General features: G+C 32.9%; 3 protein-coding genes across 8 annotated transcripts in view; 1 reads left to right on the forward strand and 2 right to left on the reverse strand.

Moving 5' to 3' along the window:
* Positions 1-27,724, forward strand: part of LOC129002256 (fibrillin-2-like) — a 157,414-nt gene that overhangs the window by 83,179 nt on the left and 46,511 nt on the right. The window lies entirely within an intron of this gene.
* LOC129002259 (uncharacterized) lies at positions 100-11,915 on the reverse strand. Of its 5 annotated transcripts, none has more exons than XM_054429932.1 (2): positions 11,821-11,915; positions 100-1,855 (listed from the first exon to the last, which is right to left on the reverse strand). In XM_054429932.1, exon 2 carries the CDS (start codon positions 1,852-1,854, stop codon positions 622-624), a length of 1,233 nt encoding a protein of 410 aa, XP_054285907.1. In that variant the 5' UTR covers position 1,855; positions 11,821-11,915; the 3' UTR covers positions 100-621. The 5 variants fall into 5 exon arrangements, with proteins under 5 accessions (XP_054285907.1, XP_054285908.1, XP_054285909.1 ...); XM_054429933.1 differs by lacking the exon at positions 11,821-11,915 and adding an exon at positions 3,793-4,032; XM_054429934.1 differs by lacking the exon at positions 11,821-11,915 and adding an exon at positions 3,793-4,032 and having other exon boundaries at positions 100-1,859.
* LOC129002260 (uncharacterized) lies at positions 15,291-27,281 on the reverse strand. Of its 2 annotated transcripts, none has more exons than XM_054429937.1 (2): positions 27,187-27,281; positions 15,291-19,706 (listed from the first exon to the last, which is right to left on the reverse strand). In XM_054429937.1, exon 2 carries the CDS (start codon positions 19,703-19,705, stop codon positions 18,473-18,475), a length of 1,233 nt encoding a protein of 410 aa, XP_054285912.1. In that variant the 5' UTR covers position 19,706; positions 27,187-27,281; the 3' UTR covers positions 15,291-18,472. The 2 variants fall into 2 exon arrangements, with proteins under 2 accessions (XP_054285912.1, XP_054285913.1); XM_054429938.1 differs by lacking the exon at positions 27,187-27,281 and adding an exon at positions 21,620-21,802.

The raw sequence follows: 27,724 nt of genomic DNA on the forward strand, positions 1-27,724 counted from the left end.
TACAAAACGTATACAAACTTTCTTTAAAACCAAACATAACCCTCCTAAATCTACATAAAGCTTCACAAACATATTTTTAGAGTAAATAAACAAACACCATTCATTGTACTGACCAGCTGTTTCATTAACTAAATTAAATTAAATCATGTAAACTTAGGAAGCATGGCAGGCGTAGCCTTTGGAAATCAGCCTGTGGGGCAGAGCCCTTAGGAAATTCGTCCATATCAATACTTTTTGGCAAGTCTACACACTCTAAGCTTCATTTGTATGTGTCATATGCCTATATTTTTATTTGGTAAATGGCCTTAACCGTTTACATAAAATTTGATTGTATCACTTTAATAATATAATAGATTTTTAATTGTGAGTCATCATTGAATAAAATAATAACACAATATAATTGTTAGTAAAACACATGATTTTAAAATATGTGACAAATTTTAAGGTTGATTAATTAATGATATCATTATCTACAACTTATTTACATTTACAACAAATATTTTTTTTTGTTTTATGTTGTCAAGATGATGTTTATAAAAAAAATGTAGTCTTTTTAATACTAATTTCCTCTCAACAACATATCTGTGCAAAGAGCTAGAACATTAACCTTTAGAGCAACTTTTAATGTAAGGTCTGGTAAATTTGTTGGATGATTTTTGGTACTTTGGCTTTGTAATATTTTCCATTGTATAATCTCAGTAAATTTGGGTCCATATCACCACTGTTAGTCATGTTTGCAAACTCTTTCATGTCGAATTCAGCCATGTCAAGAGCATCCTTTTCTTCAGCGAATGTCATGGGCAAAGTTTGACATGCAATTACAAGAGCAAAGTCAACCGAATTCTTTAAATCTTGCCATAACTCTTCAGAAGTGTACCTCTCTTCACATCCTAGTAGTTTTAGACATTCGTTGAGTTCTTGTAGGTAAATGTCGTACAACTCTTGTAGTCTGTTTTCCCGCACTTCTTCGTCTGCACTGGTCCAGATGAAGTACAGAATGTCGATGGCCGGGCTCGTGTATCGTAATACTTGAAAGTCAATGAACTTTACTTCCTCCACTTCTCCTGACTCTGAGTGTTTGAACATCATATTGTTGTTCCACAAATCTCCATGGTTCATAACATTCAAACCTTCTTTTTTGGGTTTAACAATTTCTATCAAGGAATTGTACAGTGTTTCTTGCTTGCCAAGCAAAAACTGTAAGGCAGGTTCACCATTCTCTGTATTTTTCAAGCTTTCTTTGATAATTTCTATCGCAAACACCAAAAGTGACTCCATCAATTGTTGCATGGGATTACCTTCCCTAAATATGGGCTCTATTCCGAGTGTTTCGATTTCTTCAGGATTTTCACTGTGAAGAGCGACTGAAACGGCATGGAACTTCGCTAAATTTTTCAACACTACCTCACAATGAGTGTAATCCAATTGTTTAAATTTATCACACATGATGTGCCCTGTTTCTTTCAGATCCTGAAATACCAACACACTTTTTTGTGCACTGAAATATGTTTTAGGGCCAAAGTCGACTTTTATCTTTTCTTTCATTTTTGGCAAAATAATGTTGTATAGTACAGGTTCTTTCTTGAACCATTCACCTAGTCCAAGTTCTGCTCCCATGTCTTGCATCTGAGTATGAGGTGCCTTAACAATAAGAGTTGTGGATTTATCTTCTGATCCATTTGCTGTGTATTTCACGACCACCCTGAAGATTTGGCTTGTGTAGTTGTTACCGGCCGCTACCGCTAGTTCTGCAGTAAAATCATTAACTGTCACTTTGGGCTCGTTATCTTCTCCTCCTTGAAGAGCAGCTTGTAGGAATGTCTTGTCCAACCACTCTGGCAGCTTTTGTGTCATTCTGGCTGAAAAGGATAAAACTTAAGTGGTGCATTTGTTAAATCAGGCTACATGAAGGTGAATTAAAGAATTCTCAAAACATGTAGGTAAAGTATTAAACCAGAACTGTTATAGGCCTAAATCTTTGATAATTCCATAACAATTGCTGTATCAACCTAGGCTCTGCTCCTAAGTTTTCAAAGTTAAGCTGTGAAATTATCTTATATGGTCGATGTTCATGGAAACCGAGGTATGATTAAAAGTTGTTTTTTTTTTAATTATTTTAGTAATTTTATGGATACAATTTTGTTTGACCTAAAGGTACAGACTTTTTTACAAGGAGAAACCTTGTAGCCTATACTTTTACGAATTTAAGATAGCTAATTTCTAATCTTAATTTTATATTATTCCAATGAATTATGAGGATTTTAACAGTAGTAGCTGCTACTTATCGTTTCTTTTATAATTGACTTCATTACTGTCCTTGAAAAACTAGGGTAAATCACTCTTGTTTAGAAGCAAAGTTACCAGTTTAGCTTTTAATTTTAATTCAAAATCAAATATATAAACAGAGTATACCATAAATTTTGATTTGACTAAAACACAAGGGTAGTGTTCATAGGTCATACAAATATAATATCCACATAATGTGATAAATAATCTTTGCTCAGACCAAGTTGATTGTATGTAAAAAAAAAATTGGAAAGTTAAACATCCTTTGAATTCCTTTACAATAACTTTTTTAAAGTGTGTGGCCAAATTAGCTAGCGTAAAAAGAGTAGATTATCACTTTCTAAAGATAGGAATGTAGGCTACTACTTCAATTTTGAATTGGCTATCAACAGCTACCGTACACTACTGTTAAACATGCTCTGCACTGTTTATAACTATTAGTACCTGGGGACCGAGCTTTGCTCGGGAAACTAAACATTAAAGAATAAATAATAATAAATTTAAGCTTTAATTTAAAATACCTTATGTTACACGCTTTCATAGAACAAATTGTCCTAATAACAACACCATTATGGTGTATATGGCATAATTAATGAAAATATTGATTGACATCAAATCAAGAGTTAAGTATTTATTTTATCTATACAAAAGACACTTTAGGGTTGGATAATGAGTAGTTTTAACTTGTTTTGCAGCCCTTGATTGGGGTTTCCATTGACAAATATTTCCTGTATATTTAGTTTTTGTTTTGGCTTGGTTTAGTTGTATTACTTAGGCCTATTCACACAAAAATGTGGATAGCCTAGCCTAGTTTAGGAGAAAAACCCTGGACACTTAAAGTCATCACACTCTTGTGTATGCCTACAGATAATATAGGCTATAATGCTTAAGGATAGATAGCTTCCGGAGCAAATTCAAGTTTTGACGTTTGTCGTTTTGTAACATTTGTCGACATACGACACGCTGCAACACAAACATTTTAAAACTTTTTAGGCAGTTTAGGAGAAAAATCCCTATACACTTTTCAAAATCATCACAGTCTTGGGTACAGTTAACATAGGCTACAATGCTTAAAATACAATAGATAGCCTCCACTCTCCAGAGAAATTTCCAGCTGGTGACATTCGTTGGTTTGCAACATTTTATGACATGCGACGCATGCTTTAACTTGGGATATGTTATATCATATTAATTTGCCAAACTTAGCTCAGTGATACAGAACTTAGTTATTCCATAAATATAAACGTTTTTGTTAGGGCCGATTCCCAGATCGAGTTGACAATTATTCAAACTTTACTCGTATTATATATAGGATAGGATAAACATTCTGTTAATGTTGTTTTACAAAAAAATATAACCACACAATCCTACAGATTTGAGAGTTGTCAAGTTAGGAATAGGTAAATGAAGATCTTCAATTTAATTTTTACTACAGTTACCTGACAAAGTGGGCTTCTTTGCACTGATTTTTAGCACGCAAACTAGCTAATTACTGCATTTACTCACTTTTGCCGCACTCTTTTTCTTTTCCGCACTCCTGTGTTTTATTTTAATCAAACAACACAAAACAGTGTTCTTTTATTGGATTTAACCTAACCTAAAAAAGTTTTGTATAGTGTTTGAAAGACTACTTATTTATATGGTTTATAGTAACTGTAGGAAAAATATAATGTGTATCGCAAGTGCAAAGTCCCTATGCTGCACTCAAAAACTTTCCATGTGCAGCAAAGTGCCACTTTGCACACTAGTTGCACAAATAACTATTGCACGTCAGTTCTCCATCATCAGATTTGAGTTTGGCCATGCCAGTTAACACTGACTATAGATGTACTTGTCTGTCACTCAACTGCTAGTTGCTGGGGACCTTCAATCTAATCATAACTTTGTGACTGATAGCAGGCTTGTTTTTGTTTTCTTTCTTTATCAACTTCTAAGAACTCATAATAATGCTATCTTGTCTTAATCAGGTTTGAACACTTTGTGAATTGTTGTTATTATAAAGGTTTTATTTATGCTTTTGATGATATGTTGATAAGGGTGTAATGTATTAATATATGCAATATATATATATATATATTATATTATGTTTGTAATTACTTAGCCAACAACAATTTTCTTCTAAATGTAAAAAAATCATTCAAATATTTTATTGTTACATTTTTGTTAATTATATTCTTCTCCACACAACTTCTTAAATGTAAAACCCTATAACTAGTGATGTGGGCCGGGTAAATACCCAGTGGGTAGGTAAATGTAAATTGGGTATTTACCTGGGTATTTACCCCAGGCCCGGGTAAATACCCAAAAACTGGGCATTTATAATTTGTATTAAAGTTAGAGAAGATTGAGATGTTTTTTTGCAATTATTACCCTGTAAGGATATTAAAATGATAATAAAATGTGTTAAACAAAATTTCATATGGACACTACTAGCATTTTACTTCTCGGTATAATCACCATAAATACCCAGGTCTGAGCATAAAGCATAAATACCCTGGTCTCATGGTTGCACTGGTCCTGACTACTTATAATTTTTTTTTTTTTATTTCAATGATAGATAGATGAATTTATTTTATTGAAAGTGAAGAAAAATAATTTGTAAAGTAATCGTTATTATTTAGAAAAATAGGAAAATTTAACATAGTAGTGGCCTATGTGTAAACAACTTAAGAAAATAATTAAAATTCAATCTGTAGGATGGCAGGATTTAATAATATTTTCGTTCTAGATCTTTTGTTGGTATCAATGGTAGGCTATAAAAAAAAACTAATTTCATAAACTTGTGATACAAATTTTTGGGGACATCAGTTTAACCGGAAAACCCGTTATCCGGACTAGCCTCGGTCCCGAGGAGTCCAGATGAGAGGGAGTCTATTGTACTTTCAGTATTCTGCCATCCTGCCTATGTCAATCAGACTCTGGGTTTGTCTAGCCTTCCAAGCCATTTACACAATACAAATTTTAACTATCATAATTTAATAGCAGTAGAAGTAGGTTTAGGTTCACTATTTCTCTGATAGGTGTTGTCTTGATTTCAAAACAAAAAAGTGCTAAATCATTCAATAAAAGGTACTAGCAAAGCTTCAAGTTACTGTAAAAGGTGTTATAGACTATCCTAATTTATCATGTAATGATAACAATAACATATTTAGGGGTAATATGAATTAATTTCAATCGATTTCATAAATACCCAAAATACCCGGGTATTTCTGGATTATGGGTATTTACCCCGAGTTTTAAATACCCAGGTATTTTACATCACTACCTATAACACCCCGTTTTCATTACCCTGACTGCTGGCCTGCAAACTCAATCAAGTTCATCCAGCTCTACATATTCATGTCAAACTTTTATCAAAATTGGACAAAAATTACTCTGTATAAATACATACAGGACAAATTTGACCAATAATTCGTGTTTTTGGTCTCTAGGGACACAAAAAAAGTAAAACAATCCCAGGTCTAGGTCTTTCTGTGCAACCAACAGTAATCACATCTCCCTTGTAGGGAAATTCACTAAAACCTTAAACTTTACACAAACATTACTATTAGAATAGTTCACTGTCACCAACAGCACTTTTACAAAGGAAAGTTCAATTTGGAAAAAATAATATCTTTAGGTCCAATAATTGTGGTCAGGAAGTTTTTATTTTTGTGAATAGGCCTAGTGTAATATTTGGGTTGCCGGAATTTTATCCCCCTGGAATTTTACCCCCTGGGCAAAGTTGACGTCACTATGACGTAGTAACCTGAGCGTTTGAAAGTTTGTTCGCTGCCAGAATTTTACCCCCGCAGATTTGGAGGTCTAACAAAAATAGACAGAGTGTGATTAATTAGATTAGCAATAAAAACCGGAATTTTACCCCCTGTCCATATAACTAGCGTTTAGACAACTGAAGATGTACGGGCTGGATTTTTACCCCCTGATTTTTACCCCCTGGCCAGATATAGAAATTATTAAGAATGATTGATTTTCCTATTTCTGTTTTTATTTAATTGTTAACATTTTATTATTAAGTAGCCTATCTTTATTTATTTATTTTGTAATCTCTTCTAACTAAACAAAATTCGCTGTTTAATTTTGATATTAGGAATTTGCGTTTGATTTACGTCTTTATTTGATGTGTTCTGATTAAATTCACAACCATGAAAATATACATTTACTGTCCGCAAGAGTAAAGAAGTCCCTTGAGCCAGAGCGATACGCAGCTATGTTTGGAGGGTATCGCGCACTATTTGCAGGCGCTAAGCATGGGCGCCTCGCCTCGATGTCTGTCTGTAAACAACTGTTGTAAACATAATTACTCATATCTTTGTTTTGGTAAGTGGATTATCATCATGTGGTCACGTCATTCGATTCATTGCAGTCTCTTGTGTTCGCGTAGTGAGTTCGTTTTGTTTTGGACGGTCCTTGTAGCTATGGATTTAAGAAAACGTCATGCTACTATACATAGTGGAGAGAGGGATTTAATAATTAGACGGGTGATCAAGAGTTGTGACAACGAATGTAAAGACAAAAATTTATTAGTGCCGATAGAAACGGCAACAGAACGTGCCGCAAACTGTTGTAAAGTTCCAGAAAAAAACTATTAAACGAATTAGAAAAGCCAGCAAACAAACTCCCGATGAAAAACTCTGTACACCCGGGAAAAAACGCAAGAAGGCTGACCACCATAAATTACAAATAGATAGCTTTGATAGGCGTGTAATTGTAGATGTAATACGTGATTTTTACAAGAACAAAAAAATTGTCCCTACATTTAAAAAACTATTACCTGTTTTGAGAGAAAGAATTAATTTTAAATGGAGCGAATGGGCACTTCGGCGTCTCTTAAAAGATATGGGGTTCAAGTGGAAGAAATTTGGTCCTAAAAGAAAATGTTTGATTGAAAGGTCTGACATCGTTAATTGGAGGTATAAGTATTTGCGAGAGATAAGAAAGCTAAATGGACAAAAAGGAAAATTTTCTAACTAGACGAAACTTGGATGGACAATAATTTAACGTTCCAGAAATGTTTAAATCCATGTGTGTAGCCCCTGAGCGGGTCCGCGGAATTGGCTAACTCTGGAACTCGCTAACCCCATGTTAAACGCCCTATCTTCAAATTTGGTCGATGAGAGGAACTCGTTAACTTGTTCGGTTTCGGAATTGGCTAACTCCGGAACCCGCTAACCCGCTCTAGAGCCGGGTTAGCGAATTCCGTCCTCGCACGGAAGTCGCTAACTCGGTCCCTCGGCGGAACTCGCTAACTCCCAATCAGAAGCCTCTCGAGTCGTCCAATGGGAGCCAAGCACGAATATTTTTGGCCAGTGTTGCCGAAAGTGTAGTACCTATATCGTATTGGTACCATAATGTCGTATCCTACGATTGATTAGGAGTAAGAGCAACGTAGTCGATAAAATAAATATATTTAGAAGTGTGTTTAACATTATTCCTATGATTATTATTGTGGAAAATGCATTATAGTCTTACCATAGACTAACCAACATAAGTAAACTTTACATCCCATTGTAAACTTTGAAGCTCGTTTTTCGTGTCTAGTTCATGTCCGGTGACACTGATCGCTAGTGTCGACAAAATTGTGTTTTTATTATTTTATAGTTAACTTCATGATTTGTTCCTTACTGTTTGGTTATATAACTAGGGGACGTGTTATTAGTTGTGATTAGAACGTTTTATTTGGTTAAACGAGGTTTTAAATTACTGAAAACAAGAAACGATTGTAAACAAAACACGACCTCTAAAGACAGTGCACCGGACAGAACTAACAATAAAACTGTCTTCAGCTGATCAATAAGGATGAGATATGTACTAATATAAGGGAGTATGTTTTATATGTGGGTTTCTTACTTAAATAGTTTAGTAGCTTATTGGTATGCAAAAAGATAAAAATGCATATTTAATTTGGATCTATTACATGTTATGAAATATCTATTTTCGTAGTCCGCCATTTGTTTCTTTTATTCGAATAAATACCATTTTGTAAATTTCTGCAAATAAAAATATTGAGTTCGTATTTTATATACTGGGCTTGTAACCTTGAATCATAAATCATAATAAAATTTACACGTTAAACGTCATTAAAGAATTACATTGTAGTGGTAATGTATTTTTTAATAGAGCTATTGAATTTAAATAAATATTTATCAATACATTATAAAGTGGTAGGCCTAATGTATTCATGGATTGCATTAAAAGTTAGTCTATGCATAAATACAACTTGTAAATTTCTTTTATCGTAGGCTATTAGTGTAGACCCGGGGTCATCCTCTTAATTTTGTTGAATTAAAATTAATTTTACGTCTTTCAGTAGGCCTACTTTTTAAAAGTCTGGAGTTTTTCTCTAGGCTGATTCTAAATGGACCCAGGCATTCTTGTTTGTTACAATTCTATGAATTGGTGGCCATAGCTAAAATTACTTGACCTTATCCAAAAAGCTATTGTCTATTGTGAAGCTCAGTACTGGGCAACGGTGAACCGAGCAATGGCTTGGTATAGTTTATATCGATTGTGAAAGCAATATAAAGGAAACCCAACACTCATATAAGGAAAATCCGTCAATTCGTTTATTAAGAATCGTGAATAAAAATTATCGTGTCACGTTTTATTATATGAATATTATATCTTCTACTATTTTTTACTAGTGGTGCTTAGGTGTACAATCTAAAAACGGTTTTATAACATGTAACATAAATCTGTTTTCCGTGTTTAAAAACTTCCGTGTATTTTAGCTTAGTTTCGTAGAGGTTTAATTATTTAGTACCAATTAAACTGAAATTTCAATATTTTTCATATTCTATTATTTTCTTTTATACTGATGGCATTTATATTTAAGAGCGAAATCATAAACATTTAACTGGCCATTGTACAGTTAAATAAAAAAAAAACACTTTTTCATGATTTTTTAATTGTCTTTGAATTACTTTGGTCTAGTTATTTGCTAAAAGTGGAATTGATAACAAAAAACAATAACATTTACTGTATCTTTATTGACACTGACATTTTGAAATACGGCAGTGTACGATTATTTTGTCGTACAAGGTTGGCAACGCTCCGTGCAGTGGGCGCGGCCGGGTTAGCGACTTCCAGAGTTAGCGAATTCCGCCGCGAGACAAAATCGAGTTAGCGGGTTCCGGAGTTAGCCAATTCCTGACTGAGACGGTTAGCCAGTTCCAGAGTTAGCCAATTCCGACACACGACCGAGTTAGCGAGTTCCTGAGTTAGCCAATTCCTACGTCTCCCCTGAGCTGTTGGACATGATGTAAGACTAAATTACTTACGTAATTCCCGTCACAGCTCAATAAAATATGTCTATTCAGGACATGTTTCGGTGTTAAAACACCATCGTCAGCTTCAGGTACATAGTGTAGAGTTGATCAGTTGTTAACATCGTCAGAAGAATAAATAAACACAGTACGGACACGAATAAATACATAAAACAAACATTTAAAAAACAGGCCTGTTCTAACAAAGCTGACCGACCGCACAGGTAGCAAGGGACAGACTAGACCAGCTTATGCTTATCAGTTGTGTGAGAGAGAAAGAGATATTGGGCAAGGATCAGCTGTTGTAGGATGGACGGAGTTATTGATGAGTGAATTAAAAATGGTGTGGGAACTGAACTGTAGTTTTTCGTTTAATATAGTCTCACGGGTGTTAACGTTGTTAAAACTTTTGTATATTTCATACTCCTCTAGAGTGTCCATCTTTTTCCCTTTTCTGCAAGAGTGTAGAATTTCCAAGCTGCTATAATGCTTTCAAACTCAGATTAATAATTATTTAAAAAGGATTTTATTGTATTGTATTTTATTGGTATTTTTATATTTAACTAAACAAAAATCATATAGTAGAAAGGTTATTAATATGCCTTAGTAACACTAGAAAATGGGTTTCCTTCGATTGTATGACTATGCAAAAAAATATTATGACATAGATTTATAAAAATCATACAGATATTAAATACAAAAATTAAGCCTTAAAACTAGCAGAGCAGCGTCAAGACGGCTCTACAGTAATTGTCGCGCGAAACGTTCAAGCGTAACGCCTTCAAACTACGAATAGGCCGGAGCTCAGGGGACTTCTTTAGTCTCGTTCCGCGTTTAATCCATGGAACTGATATCGCTAAACTCAAAAGTTCGCGGCCAGAATTTTACCCCCTGTTTTGTGACGTCACGTTTGCCCAGGGGGATAAAAATCCGCTACCCCTAACATTTTTGTCTCATTGTGCCAGGTTGGACTCCTTCCGGTTTCAGTTAAGTCTTGTATCCTAAAAAACATTTTCAGGTATTCATTAGGTTTTTAAAATTTAAACATATTTTATTTTAAAATATTTGAAACTACTTTTGTTTTTAAATATTAATGTGTAGTCACAGTTCATTATCTCAAATTAAGTTTGGAATTAAGTACAAAAACACACTGTGATTGGTTATTTTAATGATAACACCACTTGTATCTCAATTTTCTGATTACCTTATAGGTTCCTTATCTAATCATAAAGGTTTCAAATCTCCTCAAAACCCCATAAAATTACTGTCAATCAACAGTAAACCCTTAAGAGTAATTTGCAATCTTATATATTAAAAAATTTTGTTTTTCTTTTCCGAGTTCGTTTGACTCTTCTACCTGACCGATTTTGATGATCGAAATCTCAAATTGAAGATATGCACGCACAGATTTCACATCAAGCATTGGCATATATTTATCTATTGCATTACTTGACCAAAAATCATAAGTTTTATTATTTCTCGGATATGATATTCATTTTAACGCTTCGAAGCAGCATGGGCCCTCTAGTTCCTATTTAATTTAAATGTAACAGATTTAATTTAATTTAATTTGGTTTGGTGAATACACAAATTTGTTTGTTAATATTTTAAACACATGTTATTATTTATTAACAAATAATAGGAAACATTATCCTGATATCATCATTTTTGGAAATTCAAGCAAGGTTCTAGATCATAAATGTGACTTTTTGGGGTAAATTTAAAAAAATTGCTATGTTGGTAAGCTCAAATCAACATTTGTGTGAAGCAATACTAACTTAGATTGAAAAGCTAGATTTGGCTTTGCAAAGATATTGCCAATATTCTGCAAACAAAAAACATTTTTAAGGAAATATTGAAGTAAAAAAAATAGAAAAATGCAAATTAGCTTAGTCTGCAGGTTTGCTGTTTTTTTTTTGTAACTAATCGAATAAATAATCAAAGTTATTAAAATATTTTTAGAATTATTTAAAATAATGAATTCAGTATATTTTTTCCAAGTGCAAGTTGAAAAGCCTAATGTTATTGATAAAAAAAAACAACAACAACGTTCTCAGAAGTATTGGCTGAAACTATAATAGTATTTGACTTAGAAAACATTGAAGTTTAATATACAAATAATTGTAATAAAATCTAAAATAACATTTTTGACCTTTACATAAATGTTTTTAAACCGATCATAAGTTTTCCTCCACAAACTGAAGTCCAACAGAACTCAAATGAACAATTACAATTCAAAATTATATTACAAATTAGTAAAAAAGCATACCTTGTGTTTGAAAGGATGTAGGTCCAGTGATGGAGGAGACTAACACATTGGGCCTACAATCATCTGTGGCCTTGGTGCAGGGGCGTCGCCTTGTGGTGGGGGAATGGGGGGGGGTAGGGGGGAGCCTCCCCCCCCCTAGAATCTGGGAAAGAGAAAAGTTGGGAATTTCCTTGCCACGAGTTGGGACAGTTGGGAAGTCAGATACAAGAAAAATATATTTTTAAACTAAATAAAATTTAAATATTAGCAAAAATCCATCAAAGATAAAAATTTCTTTCACTTGGACAAATAAACTTGACGCTTCTTTTATTTAATTTAACTTTGATTAAACAAGGCTAAACCATGGCTAAACACGCCTTATTTTAAGAAATCAATAATCAATTAGCGGTATAGCTTGTTGGAATTTCGTTTACGAGAAATTTTGTTCCTTATTGGACGTATGTGGACTACCTTGATCCTGTCCTGTGTTGATGATTCTGAATGATTCGTCTGCGAGACTGCGAGTTTGAATTTTGAAAGTGCAAGCAATGTAGCTCTTCTGTTCAATTATGTTGTTTGTTAGTGTTTACAAGAAATTCTAAAATATTTTTCACGTCAGTCTAATGAAATATATTTTATACCTTTTTCGTGGCATTTGGAGCAGGCTAACTGACTCCGTACTTGCTAATACGCAGATTAAAATAACATTAAAGATAGGTTTTGTGTATCGGTATTACCTCTAAAACTCTTATTTTTATAATAACCTAAATGGAATATGTATTCTCTGAATATATTTAAAAAATCTACACAAGTTATTTCTCATTCCTAATTAAGGATTTACAAATGAATCAACTAATCACTCTGAAACAGATCTACATGGGCAAAACATAACCTAAAATTTGATGTTTGACTTTCACTCTCTCTAAGTTTGATTTTTGTCTAAGTTCTAGTTTCATGAAGATGAAGGTTAACATTTTTATTGTATGTATAAGTTTATTATCAACCAAGTTGAACGTTTTTATTTTATACGAGTCTTATTTTAGGTTTATTCTTTTCTATAGGCTAGAATAATATTATTCACAACACTGATATTTCATCCTAATATTTCATCATTACAAACTTGTTTAGGCCTACCCTAGTTGTAAAATTTATGAAAGTTAAAATGTTGATCTTAACTTCTAAAAGTATTTTAATTTCATTATTTTTTTATACAATATTTTTTCTATACTAATTTGTACTCAGAGGCTTATTTTATACCCCTAAAATTTTACACTGCTACGTCTGCTACCACAATGGTTTGCAAATTTTTTTGATTTGAAACATTACTTGTTCAAGTCATAAAATTTCATTATGAATTGGTAAATGTTTTAGAAATTGAGTAATTTTGTATATATGTAAAACTAATATAAACTATAATATATATAACTATATATATAATTATATAAATACTGAATTGAATGTTACTGCAGTGTAGTATAATAATTTGTAGATTTTTAAAAATAGTACAGAAATTGATTAAACAAAAAAAAATAGTTGGGAAATCTATGTTAAGCAGTTGGGAAATTTGAGGCTTCACCCCCCCCCCTGGAATTTAACCAAGCAACGCCACTGCCTTGGTGTAGTGGGAACCTTGCAGTAAATAGTGTCAATCTAATAACCACTTATAACCATGATATCACCACTACACTGAAACATCCTGACACTTCAAAGCTAATGGAGTTATTTATATTGCTATCATAATAACAAATAATAAGATATTCCTCGTTCTAGACAATCAAGTTATTTTGACTTTAGGAAATAGTCATCAGAATAATTTTGAAAGTAGAATACAATGAAACAAATCAAATACCTACAGAGGATTAAAGTTTTTTTAACGGTGAAAGTGCAGCATTTTTTAATACAATTATTGAACAAATCTAGTCATTTTAGAACAATTACCCATACACCACTAAGCATAAAACAACTTTACCTAATAGAAACACAAATTTATATGCTATAGAAAAGTAATCCGATGATTAAAATTTCTTAAGTACTTAACCTTGCAACAGTAGACATGAAGAAAACTAAAAAAAATTTAATTGACAGATTATTTGGTAGAGAAATGAATATTCAGACACCTTTAGAATTAACACAGGACTAAGACAAGGCGATGCACTATCCCCATTATTATTTAATCTAGTCATTGAAGAAGCGCTGAGATAGGTGAGCAGTCTTCAGGGAGGTGCAAAGATTAGCGGGAAGACAAAGGTTCTAGCATTTGCAGACAATGTGGCACTTATAGCAGAAAATAAAAATTATATTAAGGAGCTAGCAGAAAAGCTAATCACTGAAACACAAAAAGTGGGACTAAAAATAAATTAAGAGAAAACTAAGATAATGAAGATAAGTAGACTACCTGATAACCAACCATACTTGGAAGTCTTAAATTTTAAATTCACAAAAACTGACAATTTTAAATATCTGGGAGTGACAATAACAAGTGAAAGCAGACAAGACGACGAAATACAATGTAGATTAGCAGCAGCTCAACTGTGCTATTGGAGTCTAACAATACTATTTAGAAGTAGACTCCTAAACAGAAGAACTAAAATAAAGATGTATAAAGTAATAATACAACCAGTTCTACTATATGGGTCTGGACGCTTACAAAGCAAAATGAAAAGAAATTGATAGTTTTTTAAAATAAAATCTTACGTAGAGTGTTTGGAACTATTAATGACAATGGTGAATGGCGGATAAGGAAAAACCAAGAATTAAGAGAACTTTATAATGACCCAGATATGGTAAAGAGCAGAAGATTACGATGGCTGGGACATGTATATAGAAGAGATGTTAACAGTATGATTAAGAAGGTATGGATGGGGCAACCAGAAGGACGACAGCCGCTGGGACGGCCCAGATTAAGATGGAATGACCAAGTGAGGCAGGACCTCAGGAGGTTAGGAGCAAGTTTGTAGGCAGCGGTGGAGGAGCATTGTTGGGGAGGCCAAAAATCACTTGGGATTTGTGTGGCCACAGGAGTAGAGTAGTAGTAGTAGGGAGTATCGCATCCACTGTGCATGCCTATAAATATCCACAATTCGTATATTGTGGCAGATTACCAAGGTTAGATTTTACGGTGTCGAAACTCCAGGGTCTGCATTTTACAGCAAAATATATTGAAAGGTGAGCGTTGGATAATAAAAATGATAACTTTGTTATTAAATTTGTCATGAATTTTTTTAATGGAACTAGACGCCCTGTGATGAACAGATAGATTCTGTCTGTCTTTAAAGTTCTCAAAATTTCTATAACATTTACATTTCACATTACTTATAAAAACAACTGATAAAAAACATAGTTTTAGGTGGATTTAAAGAATAAGGAAATAATTTAATAGTTTTGTTCTATTTTATTTTGTTTCTACGCCAGGGGAGTTTTCCAATTTTTTCTAAGGTAATGGTCCAAACCCTGGTTTTGATACTATCTGTACTGTCCGTCAACAAATCAAATCAAATCAAATCATATCATTTATTTGTCTTTTGGATTTTTACAAATCATTGACAAAGTCAACACATCAGCCTATGTATAGGCCTACGTCATATACATACATACTACACATCTACAATAGTATAGGATTAAGTATCTAGAGAATGTAAAAATTAAAATGATAAATTAACTTAACTTTTTTTCTTTTACGCTATCTATTAATAAAACATAAAAACATTTGAGAGCTTAGTAAATTTCTTAAAATGAAGGGAAAAAAGAAAAAAAATAATGAAATAATATTAATTAGGAATAGTTAAATTCCAACAACAGTAATTAAATAAAAAAAAAATTTGTTCAAGTTTTTTTTGTCAAGCAATCAAAGAAGTTAGACAAATTTGTGTAAGAAACTAAATTTTTTTAAATACCTCTAAAAATCTCATGTAAAATACAATATAATAATATTAAAAGATAATAGTAATAACATAAATAATAATAATAAAATAAAATAAAATAAGTGCAAAGATTACATTATGTTAAAATTTGATTTCACAAATTTTTAAAAAGTCATCTAATGTATAAAATGGGTTATCTAGTAACCAATTATAGAGTTTGTTTTTAAATTGATTTATTGAATATTTTCTAATCATAGGCTCAAAGATATTGTAAATTTTTAAAGATATCACCACATGGCTATCCAACGATTTAGTTAAGCGACAATATTGAATCACTGCTTTAGTTTTGTTTCGGTTATTATAATTATGAATTTTGTCTTTGAATTTTAATAGATGAGAGTTTTTTAATATATAAACTGCGATTTCAAAAATATATAAGTCTATGACGGTTAAAATCTGAAGCTGCCTAAAAAGTGGTTTGCAATGTTCCCTAAAATGTACTCCAGCCATAATTCTAATCACCTTCTTTTGGAGCAGTAAAATGTCCTGAATTCCTGAGCAGTTTCCCTACAGTATTAAACCGTATCGAATGATAGATTCAAAAAAGGAAAAGTACGCACTTCTGATGTAATTTTTAGGAATAATGTTTATAAGGCGTCTCATAAGATATATTACTCTTGATAGTCTCGTACTAATGTAATCTATATGTGAGCTCCAAGTTAAATGATTGTCTAAATAAATACCTAGGAATTTAGCATTTGTGACTAAATCAAGATTAAAATTATTTGGGTTGTTTTTTAAACTAAAAAGCAAATTTTGTGTTTTATCTGTGTTGAGCCAAAGTCGCAATGTTCCCAGTTTCCCTCTTCTTCTCCCACTTCTCTCCTCCACTTCTCCCAGTTTCCAACCAGTTGTTACTGAAGTAAGTCTATACAAGGGAAACACATACATTCAATAGAGCTTTTCCTTCTATCAGTAAACATAAAACATAAAATTTAATTTTCTATGTTTCTTTTCCTAACCTGAAATTTGCAGATAGTCACCCAAAGCTATAGTTTTGAACATTGCATGTAGTATTTGACAAAGGGTCAAATAGTCAAGGCAGAAAAATAAAACACATCATTGGCATTTGCATGTGAGTGTTCTGAATAGATAAGGTTCTATTCTATACTTAACTTTCCAGGAGGAAATAAATTTGAAATTACTGTACCCCTTATATGGATTCTTTTTGAAAATTCATGTTAAATTGATACTGTGAGCCTTATTACATATTTAGTTGCAAAAAAAATGTTCGTGTGTACTTGATATGATCAGCTTTATTTTATATACATACAAGCTGCTATACCCGTGCTTTGCAACGGGAAGAAAATGTGACCTAGAGAGCTATTAAAGCAATCCTGATGTGTGTTTTAAAATACGGCAACTTTATGATTTAGTTTGAAAATATAAACTCTGATTCAAAAGTGTAAACCTGCTTACTTTCAAACCCCTACTTTTTTATGTTAATAGATCCAAAAGAATATGACAACATAACATACCTTAGTGTAGCAATAACATAAATTATTTCATATTGATGCTTCACGAATTACATGTTTTACCATAATTCTTCAACTTTAGTCAAGCCTCTTTACATTTAGCTTACTATATAAATTACAAAATGAAACTTTGCGCAATTCTATACAAAACGTATACAAACTTTCTTTAAAACCAAACATAACCCTCCTAAATCTACATAAAGCTTCACAAACATCTTTTTCGAGTAAATAAACAAACACCATTCATTGTACTGACCAGCTGTTTCATTAACTAAATTAAATTAAATCATGTAAACTTAGGAAGCATGGCAGGCGTAGCCCTTTGGAAATCAGCCTGTGGGGTAGAGCCCTTAGGAAATTCGTCCATATCAATACTTTTCGGCAAATCTACACACTCTAAGCTTCATTTGTATGTGTCATATGCCTATATTTTTATTTGGTAAATGGCCTTAACCGTTTACATAAAATTTCATTGTATCACTTTAATAATATAATAGATTTTTACTTGTGAGTCATCATTGAATAAAATAATCCACCTAATATTATAAATGAGAAAGTTTGGATGTATGTATGGATGGATGGATGTATGGATGTATAGATGTATGTTTGTGACAAGTGAACGCAAAAAATACTGGTCGGATTGGGCTGAAATTTGGCATGATGATAGCTCACATTCCCGATTAACATATAGGCATATTCTTATTTCAAAAATCCTTTCGGGCTCCGCCCCAGTGGCTCTGGAGTTTCCCATGTTAACCTTATGAGAAATGAAATTATTGAATCTTAACAGCTGTTTCAATTAAACAAGTTGGTTCTGTTCTGTGATGTTCAATAGCATTAAAGTTACAAAAATTACCAACAGGGTGCAGCACTATTGTTTCTTTTACATTTATGACAACAGCTAATTTGCAACCAAAAGGTGAGTGAGCGTAGCGAACGAACTGTAGCGAACAAACTTCAACCAGGACGTGATTGAGCCATGCGAACGAGATAATCTTGAAAATTAAGAAGTTAAACGGGGCAAAGACCGCGGGTTACAGCTAGTAACACAATATAATTGTTAGTAAAAAACATGATTTTAAAATATGTGACAAATTTTAAGGTTGATTAATTAATGATATCATTATCTACAACTTATTTACATTTTACAACAAATATTTTTTTAGTTTTATGTTGCCAAGATGCTGTTTATAAAAAAAATGTAGCCTTTTTAATACTAATTTCCTCTCAACAACATATCTGTGCAAAGAGCTAGAACATTAACCTTTAGAGCAACGTTTAATGTAAGGTCTGGTAAATTTGTTGGATGATTTTTGGTACTTTGGCTTTGTAATATTTTCCATTGTATAATCTCAGTAAATTTGGGTCCATAGCACCACTGTTACTCATGTTTGCAAACTCTTTCATGTCGAATTCAGCCATGTCAAGAGCATCCTTTTCTTCAGCGAATGTCATGGGCAGAGTTTGACATGCGATTACAAGAGCAAAGTCAACCGAATTCTTTAAATCTTGCCATAACTCTTCAGAAGTGTACCTCTCTTCACATCCTAGTAGTTGTAGACATTCGTTGAGTTCTTGTAGGTAAATGTCGTACAACTCTTGTAGTCTGTTTTCCCGCACTTCTTCGTCTGCACTGGTCCAGATGAAGTACAGAATGTCGATGGCCGGGCTCGTGTATCGTAATACTTGAAAGTCAATGAACTTTACTTCCTCCACTTCTCCTGACTCTGAGTGTTTGAACATTATATTGTTGTTCCACAAATCTCCATGGTTCATAACATTCAAACCTTCTTTTTTGGGTTTAACAATTTCTATCAAGGAATTGTACAGTGTTTCTTGCTTGCCAAGCAAAAACTGTAAGGCAGGTTCACCATTCTCTGTATTTTTCAAGCTTTCTTTGATAATTTCTATCGCAAACACCAAAAGTGACTCCATCAATTTTTGCATGGGATTACCTTCCCTAAATATCGGCTCTATTCCGAGTGTTTCGATTTCTTCAGGATTTTCACTGTGAAGAGCGACTGAAACGGCATGGAACTTCGCTAAATTTTTCAACACTACCTCACAATGAGTGTAATCCAATTGTTTAAATTTATCACACATGATGTGCCCTGTTTCTTTCAGATCCTGAAATACCAACACGCTTTTTTGTGCACTGAAATATGTTTTAGGGCCAAAGTCGACTTTTATCTTTTCTTTCATTTTTGGCAAAATAATGTTGTATAGTACAGGTTCTTTCTTGAACCATTCACCTAGTCCAAGTTCTGCTCCCATGTCTTGCATCTGAGTATGAGGTGCCTTAACAATAAGAGTTGTGGATTTATCTTCTGATCCATTTGCTGTGTATTTCACGACCACCCTGAAGATTTGGCTTGTGTAGTTGTTACCGGCCGCTACCGCTAGTTCTGCAGTAAAATCATTAACTGTCACTTTGGGCTCGTTATCTTCTCCTCCTTGAAGAGCAGCTTGTAGGAATGTCTTGTCCAACCACTCTGGCAGCTTTTGTGTCATTCTGGCTGAAAAGGATAAAACTTAAGTGGTGCATTTGTTAAATCAGGCTACATGAAGGTGAATTAAAGAATTCTCAAAACATGTAGGTAAAGTATTAAACCAGAATTGTTATAAATCTTTTATAATTCCATAACAATTGCTGTATCAACCTAGGCTCTGCTCCTAAGTTTTCAAAGTTAAGCTTGTGAAATTATCTTATTGGTCGATGTTCATGGAAACCGAGGTATGATTACAAGTTTTTTTTTTTAATTATTTCAATAACTTTATGGATACAGTTTTGTTTGACCTAAAGATATAGACTCTTCTCTTTTACAAAGAGATACGTTTGCGATAGCTAATTTGTAATCTTAATTTTAAATCACTTCAATGAATTATGAGGATTTTAACATAGCAGTAGCTGCTACTTATCCTTTCTTCTATAATTGACTTCATTACTGTCCTTGAAAAACAAGGGTAAATCACTCTTGTTTAGAAGCAAAGTTACCAGCGAAGCTTTTAATTTGAATTTAAAATCAAATACATAAACAGAGTATACCATAAATTTGATTTGACTAAAACGCAAGGGTAGTGTTCATAGGTCATACAAATATAATATCCACATAATGTGATAAATAATCTTTGCTCAGATCAAGTTGATTGTATGTAAAAAAAAAATTGGAAAGTTAAACATCCTTTGAATTCCTTTACAATAACTTTTTTAAAGTGTGTGGCCAAATTAGCTAGCGTAAAAAGAGTAGATTATCTCTTTCTAAAGATAGGAATGTACTACTTCAATTTTGAATTGGCTATCAACAGCTACCATACACTACTGTTAAACATGCTCTGCACTGTTTATAACTATTAGTACCTGGGGACCGAGCTTTGCTCAGGAAACTAAACATTAAAGAATAAATAATAATAAATTTAAGCTTTAATTTAAAATACCTTATGTTACACGCTTTCATAGAACAAATTGTCCTAATAACAACACCATTATGGTGTATATGGCATAATTAATGAAAATATTGATTGACATCAAATCAAGAGTTAAGTATTTATTTTATCTATACAAAAGACACTTTAGGGTTGGATAATGAGTAGTTTTAACTTGTTTTGCAGCCCTTGATTGTGGTTTCCATTGACAAATATTTCCTGTATATTTAGTTTTTGTTTTGGCTTGGTTTAGTTGTATTACTTAGGCCTATTCACACAAAAATGTGGATAGCCTAGCCTAGTTTAGGAGAAAAACCATTGACACTTAAAGTCATCACACTCTTGTGTATGCCTACAGATAATATAGGCTATAATGCTTAAGGATAGATAGCTTCCAGAGCAAATTCAAGTTTTGACGTTTGTCGTTTTGTAACATTTGTCGACATACGACACGCTGCAACACAAACATTTTAAAACTTTTTAGGCAGTTTAGGAGAAAAATCCCTATACACTTTTCAAAATCATCACAGTCTTGGGTACAGATAACATAGGCTACAATGCTTAAAATACAATAGATAGCCTCCACTCTGCAGAGAAATTTCGAGCTGGTGACATTCGTCGGTTTGCAACATTTTATGACATGCGACGCATGCTTTAACTTGGGATATGTTATATCATATTAATTTGCCAAACTTAGCTCAGTGATACAGAACTTAGTTATTCCGTAAATATAAACGTTTTTGTTAGGGCCGATTCCCAGATCGAGTTGACAATTATTCAAACTTTACTCGTATTATATATAGGATAGGATAAACATTCTGTTAATGTTGTTTTACAAAAAAATATAACCACACAATCCTACAGATTTGAGAGTTGTCAAGTTAGGAATAGGTAAATGAAGATCTTCAATTTAATTTTTACTACAGTTACCTGACAAAGTGGGCTTCTTTGCACTGATTTAGGCTATAGCACGCAAACTAGCTAATTACTGCATTTACTCACTTTTGCCGCACTCTTTTTCTTTTCCGCACTCCTGTGTTTTATTTTAATCAAACAACACAAAACAGTGTTCTTTTATTGGATTTAACCTAACCTAAAAAAGTTTTGTATAGTGTTTGAAAGACTACTTATTTATATGGTTTATAGTAACTGTAGGAAAAATATAATGTGTATCGCAAGTGCAAAGTCCCTATGCTGCACTCGAAAACTTTCCATGTGCAGCAAAGTGCCACTTTGCACACTAGTTGCACAAATAACTATTGCACGTCAGTTCTCCATCATCAGATTTGAGTTTGGCCATGCCAGTTAACACTGACTATAGATGTACTTGTCTGCCACTCAACTGCTAGTTGCTGGGGACCTTAAATCTAATCATAACTTTGTGACTGATAGCAGGCTTGTTTTTGTTTTCTTTCTTAATCAACTTCTAAGAACTCATAATAATGCTATCTTGTCTTAATCAGGTTTGAACACTTTGTGAATTGTTGTTATTATAAAGGTTTTATTTATGCTTTTGATGATATGTTGATAAGGGTGTAATGTATTAATATATGCAATATATATATATATATATTATATATTATGTTTGTAATTACTTAGCCAACAACAATTTTCTTCTAAATGTAAAAAAATCATTCAAATATTTTATTGTTACATTTTTGTTAATTATATTCTTCTCCACACAACTTCTTAAATGTAAAACCCTATAACACCCCGTTTTCATTACCCTGACTGCTGGCCTGCAAACTCAATCAAGTTCATCCAGCTCTACATATTCATGTCAAACTTTTATCAAAATTGGACAAAAATTACTCTGTATAAATACATACAGGACAAATTTGACCAATAATTCGTGTTTTTGGTCTCTAGGGACACAAAAAAAGTAAAACAATCCCAGGTCTAGGTCTTTCTGTGCAACCAACAGTAATCGCATCTCCCTTGTAGGGAAATTCACTAAAACCTTAAACTTTACACAAACATTACTATTAGAATAGTTCACTGTCACCAACAGCACTTTTACAAAGGAAAGTTCAATTTGGAAAAAATAATATCTTTAGGTCCAATAATTGTGGTCAGGAAGTTTTTATTTTTGTGAATAGGCCTAGTGTAATATTTGGGTTGCCGGAATTTTATCCCCCTGGAATTTTACCCCCTGGGCAAAGTTGACGTCACTATGACGTAGTAACCTGAACGTTTGAAAGTTTGTTCGCGGCCAGAATTTTACCCCCGCAGATTTGGAGGTCTAACAAAAATAGACAGAGTGTGATTAATTAGATTAGCAATAAAAACCGGAATTTTACCCCCTGTCCATATAACTAGCGTTTAGACAACTGAAGATGTACGGGCTGGATTTTTACCCCCGGATTTTTACCCCCTGGAATTTTACCCCCTGGCCAGATATAGAAATTATTAAGAATGATTGATTTTCCTATTTCTGTTTTTATTTAATTGTTAACATTTTATTATTAAGTAGCCTATATCTTTATTTATTTATTTTGTAATCTCTTCTAACTAAACAAAATTCGCTGTTTAATTTTGATATTCGGAATTTGCGTTTGATTTACGTCTTTATTTGATGTGTTCTGATTAAATTCACAACCATGAAAATATACATTTACTGTCCGCAAGAGTAAAGAAGTCCCTTGAGCCAGAGCGATACGCAGCTATGTTTGGAGGGTATCGCGCACTATTTGCAGGCGCTAAGCATCTGGGTGCCTCGCCTCGATGTCTGTCTGTAAACAACTGTTGTAAACATAATTACTCATATCTTTGTTTTGGTAAGTGGATTATCATCATGTGGTCACGTCATTCGATTCATTGCAGTCTCTTGTGTTCGCGTAGTGAGTTTGTTTTGTTTTGGACGGTCCTTGTAACTATGGATTTAAGAAAACGTCATGCTACTATACATAGTGGAGAGAGGGATTTAATAATTAGACGGGTGATCAAGAGTTGTGACAACGAATGTAAAGACAAAAATTTATTAGTGCCGATAGAAACGGCAACAGAACGTGCCGCAAACTATTGTAAAGTTCCAGAAAAAAACTATTAAACGAATTAGAAAAGCCGGCAAACAAACTCCCGATGAAAAACTCTGTACACCCGGGAAAAAACGCAAGAAGGCTGACCACCATAAATTACAAATAGATAGCTTTGATAGGCGTGTAATTGTAGATGTAATACGTGATTTTTACAAGAACAAAATAATTGTCCCTACATTTAAAAAACTATTACCTGTTTTGAGAGAAAGAATTAATTTTAAATGGAGCGAATGGGCACTTCGGCGTCTCTTAAAAGATATGGGGTTCAAGTGGAAGAAATTTGGTCCTAAAAGAAAATGTTTGATTGAAAGGTCTGACATCGTTAATTGGAGGTATAAGTATTTGCGAGAGATAAGAAAGCTAAATGAACAAAAAGGAAAATTTTCTATCTAGACGAAACTTGGATGGACAGTAATTTAACGTTCCAGAAATGTTGGAAAAGTATAGACGTCAATGGCGTGTTACCTGATGTGAACGCGTCAAACCGTGTGATTGTTGTAGACATTGGGTCAAACGAAGGGTTTTTGCTTGTTTTTGTGTTTTCTTGATTCTTGATTTTGCTTAGGTTTATGGTAATAGGATTAATAACTTTAATAATGAGTTGTTTATTGCGATGCATGCTATTGAAACTGCTGTACTCAGTGTATAATGCTTTCAAACTCAGATTAATAATTATTTAAAAAGGATTTTATTGTATTGTATTTTATTGGTATTTTTATATTTAACTAAACAAAAATCATATAGTAGAAAGGTTATTAATATGCCTTAGTAACACTAGAAAATGGGTTTCCTTCGATTGTATGACTATGCAAAAAAATATTATGACATAGATTTATAAAAATCATACAGATATTAAATACAAAAATTAAGCCTTAAAACTAGCAGAGCAGCGTCAAGACGGCTCTACAGTAATTGTCGCGCGAAACGTTCAAGCGTAACGCCTTCAAACTACGAATAGGCCGGAGCTCAGGGGACTTCTTTAGTCTCGCGGACAGTAATTCCGCGTTTAATCCATGGAACTGATATCGCTAAACTCAAAAGTTCGCGGCCAGAATTTTACCCCCTGTTTTGTGACGTCACGTTTGCCCAGGGGGTTGAATTCCAGGGGGATAAAAATCCGCTACCCCTAACATTTTTGCCTCATTGTGCCAGGCCAACTCCTTCCAGTTTCAGTTAAGTCTTGTATCCTAAAAAACATTTTCAGGTATTCATTAGGTTTTTAAAATTTAAACATATTTTATTTTAAAATATTTGAAACTACTTTTGTTTTTAAATATTAATGTGTAGTCACAGTTCATTATCTCAAATTAAGTTTGGAATTAAGTACAAAAACACACTGTGATTGGTTATTTTAATGATAACACCACTTGTATCTCAATTTTCTGATTACCTTATAGGTTCCTTATCTAATCATAAAGGTTTCAAATCTCCTCAAAACCCCATAAAATTACTGTCAATCAACAGTAAAACCTTAAGAGTAATTTGCAATCTTATATATTAAAAAATTTTGTTTTTCTTTTCCGAGTTCGTTTGACTCTTCTACCTGACCGATTTTGATGATCGAAATCTCAAATTGAAGATATGCACGCACAGATTTCACATCAAGCATTGGCATATATTTATCTATTGCATTACTTGACCAAAAATCATAAGTTTTATTATTTCTCAGATATGATATTCATTTTAACGATTCGAAGCAGCATGGGCCCTCTAGTTCCTATTTAATTTAAATGTAACAGATTTAATTTAATTTAATTTTGTTTGATGAATACACAAATTTGTTTGTTAATATTTTAAACACATGTTATTATTTATTAACAAATAATAGGAAACATTATCCTGATATCATCATTTTTGGAAATTCAAGCAAGGTTCTAGATCATAAATGTGACTTTTTGGGGTAAATTTAAGTGAAAAATTGCTATGTTGGTAAGCTCAAATCAACATTTGTGTGAAGCAATACTAACTTAGATTAAAAAGCTAGATTTGGCTTTGCAAAGATATTGCCAATATTCTGCAAATCATGATTCACTTTTATTTTTATAATTTTTAAAAGAATTTACCCAGACCACATACCCACATTACAAAGTTCTAAATGACAACTAGTACCATATCCTCAATTATTTAGAAACAGCTATAGTGATATAGGAGTAGAAGTATCCCAATTTTCCAGGCTATTCAGACTCTAGTCATCCAAGGTCAATGAGGATGTGTATGTTTATCCTCATATTGCCTCATTGCTCATTGGATAACGGCCAGCTACTCAAGGCCATCGACTAGTTCTCTAATTTTAGTATCTCACAGAGGATTGTAGTCTCAAACAATATATTAAGAATTAGTAATATATGACATATATGGAAATATTGAAAATGAATTAATATGTGCTGATGTTGTGATTTAGTAGTAATCACTCTTTAGGTTCATCAAATTAGTATGGTTATTTACTTAAATGCAATTGTATTTTTTGTGGGTTTCCCATTAAGGGAATATACTGTTACCGTATGTCCCATACCAAGCCCTACACCCGGGACTGATCTACTTTTCATTTTGATGTCTCAAGGGGCCAAACATCCGTCCAAATGTATATTCATTCATATATTATATATACAGTATATATATTATTAACAAATAATACACCATAGTACCCTTTTTTAAAATTATTTATTTATTTAAAAAAAAGGGTACTATGGTGTATTATCTATTAATATTACATTACAGTAGCCCTACACATGAACAATATCAAATATAATATATATATGTATGTATGTATATATATATATATATATATACATATTGTATGTGTGTCCGTTAGAACAAAAACTACTGTTAAAATCATCCGATTTCGTGAACCAGCATGATCGTACTATGTGTATGGGGTTTTATGGGGTAAAAATTGGTTTTCCTGTTTTTGACTTTTAAAGTATGAAATTTCGCAATGTCACTCATAACTATTTTGTAGAGCTGCTAACACATATAATGAAGTATCTTAAAGCATTGTTGTAGGCTTAATGGTTATGGAGAAAATTCCATAAAACTGCACATTTACAATTCCCATGTTATTCTTATGGAAAGTAAGTAAACTGTTGTAGCTTGCTTGTTATTGTGCGTTGCTTGTTGTTTAAGTAAAAAAAAAAATAGAAAAATGTAAATTAGCTTAGTCTGCAGGTTTGCTGTTTTTTTTGTAACTAATCAAATAAATAATTAAAGTTATTAAAATATTTTTAGAATTATTTAAAATAATGAATCCAGTATATTTTTTTCAAGTGCAAGTTGAAAAGCCTAATGTTATTGATAAAAAAAACAACAACAACGTTCTCAGAAGTATTGGCTGAAACTATAATAGTATTTGACTTAGAAAACATTGAAGTTTAATATACAAATAATTGTAAAAAAATCTAAAATAACATTTTTGACCTTTACATAAATGTTTTTAAACCGATCATAAGTTTTCCTCCACAAACTGAAGTCCAACAGAACTCAAATGAACAATTACAATTCAAAATTATATTACAAATTAGTAAAAAAGCATACCTTGTGTTTGAAAGGATGTAGGTCCAGTGATGGAGGAGACTAACACATTGGGCCTACAATCATCTGTGGCCTTGGTGCAGGGGCGTCGCCTTGTGGTGGGGGGATGGGGGGGTAGGGGGGGGAGCCTCCCCCCCTAGAATCTGGGAAAGAGAAAAGTTGGGAATTTCCCTGCCACGAGTTGGGACAGTTGGGAAGTCAGATACAAGAAAAATATATTTTTAAACTAAATAAAATTTAAATGATAAAAATTTCTTTGACTTGGACAAATAAACTTGACGTTTCTTTTATTTAATTTAACTTTGATTAAACAAGGCTAAACCATGGCTAAACACGCCTTATTTTAAGAAATCAATAATCAATTAGCGGTATAGCTTGTTGGAATTTCGTTTACGAGAAATTTTGTTCCTTATTGGACGTATGTGGGCTACCTTGATCCTGTCCTGTGTTGATGATTCTGAATGATTCGTCTACGAGACCGCGAGTTTGAATTTTGAAAGTGCAAGCAATGTAGCTCTTCTGTTCAATTATGTTGTTTGTT

This window comes from Macrosteles quadrilineatus, unplaced genomic scaffold, assembly GCF_028750875.1.
Source record: "Macrosteles quadrilineatus isolate MER2022 unplaced genomic scaffold, UCM_ALF_1.0 Scaffold_9__3_contigs__length_116548681, whole genome shotgun sequence".
Lineage (NCBI taxonomy): Eukaryota > Metazoa > Arthropoda > Insecta > Hemiptera > Cicadellidae > Macrosteles > Macrosteles quadrilineatus.

Bases quoted from the DNA above. Each gene is read 5' to 3' on its own strand.
- LOC129002259 (XM_054429932.1), bottom strand. From the start codon at position 1,854: ATGACACAAAAGCTGCCAGAGTGGTTGGACAAGACATTCCTACAAGCT.
- LOC129002260 (XM_054429937.1), bottom strand. From the start codon at position 19,705: ATGACACAAAAGCTGCCAGAGTGGTTGGACAAGACATTCCTACAAGCT.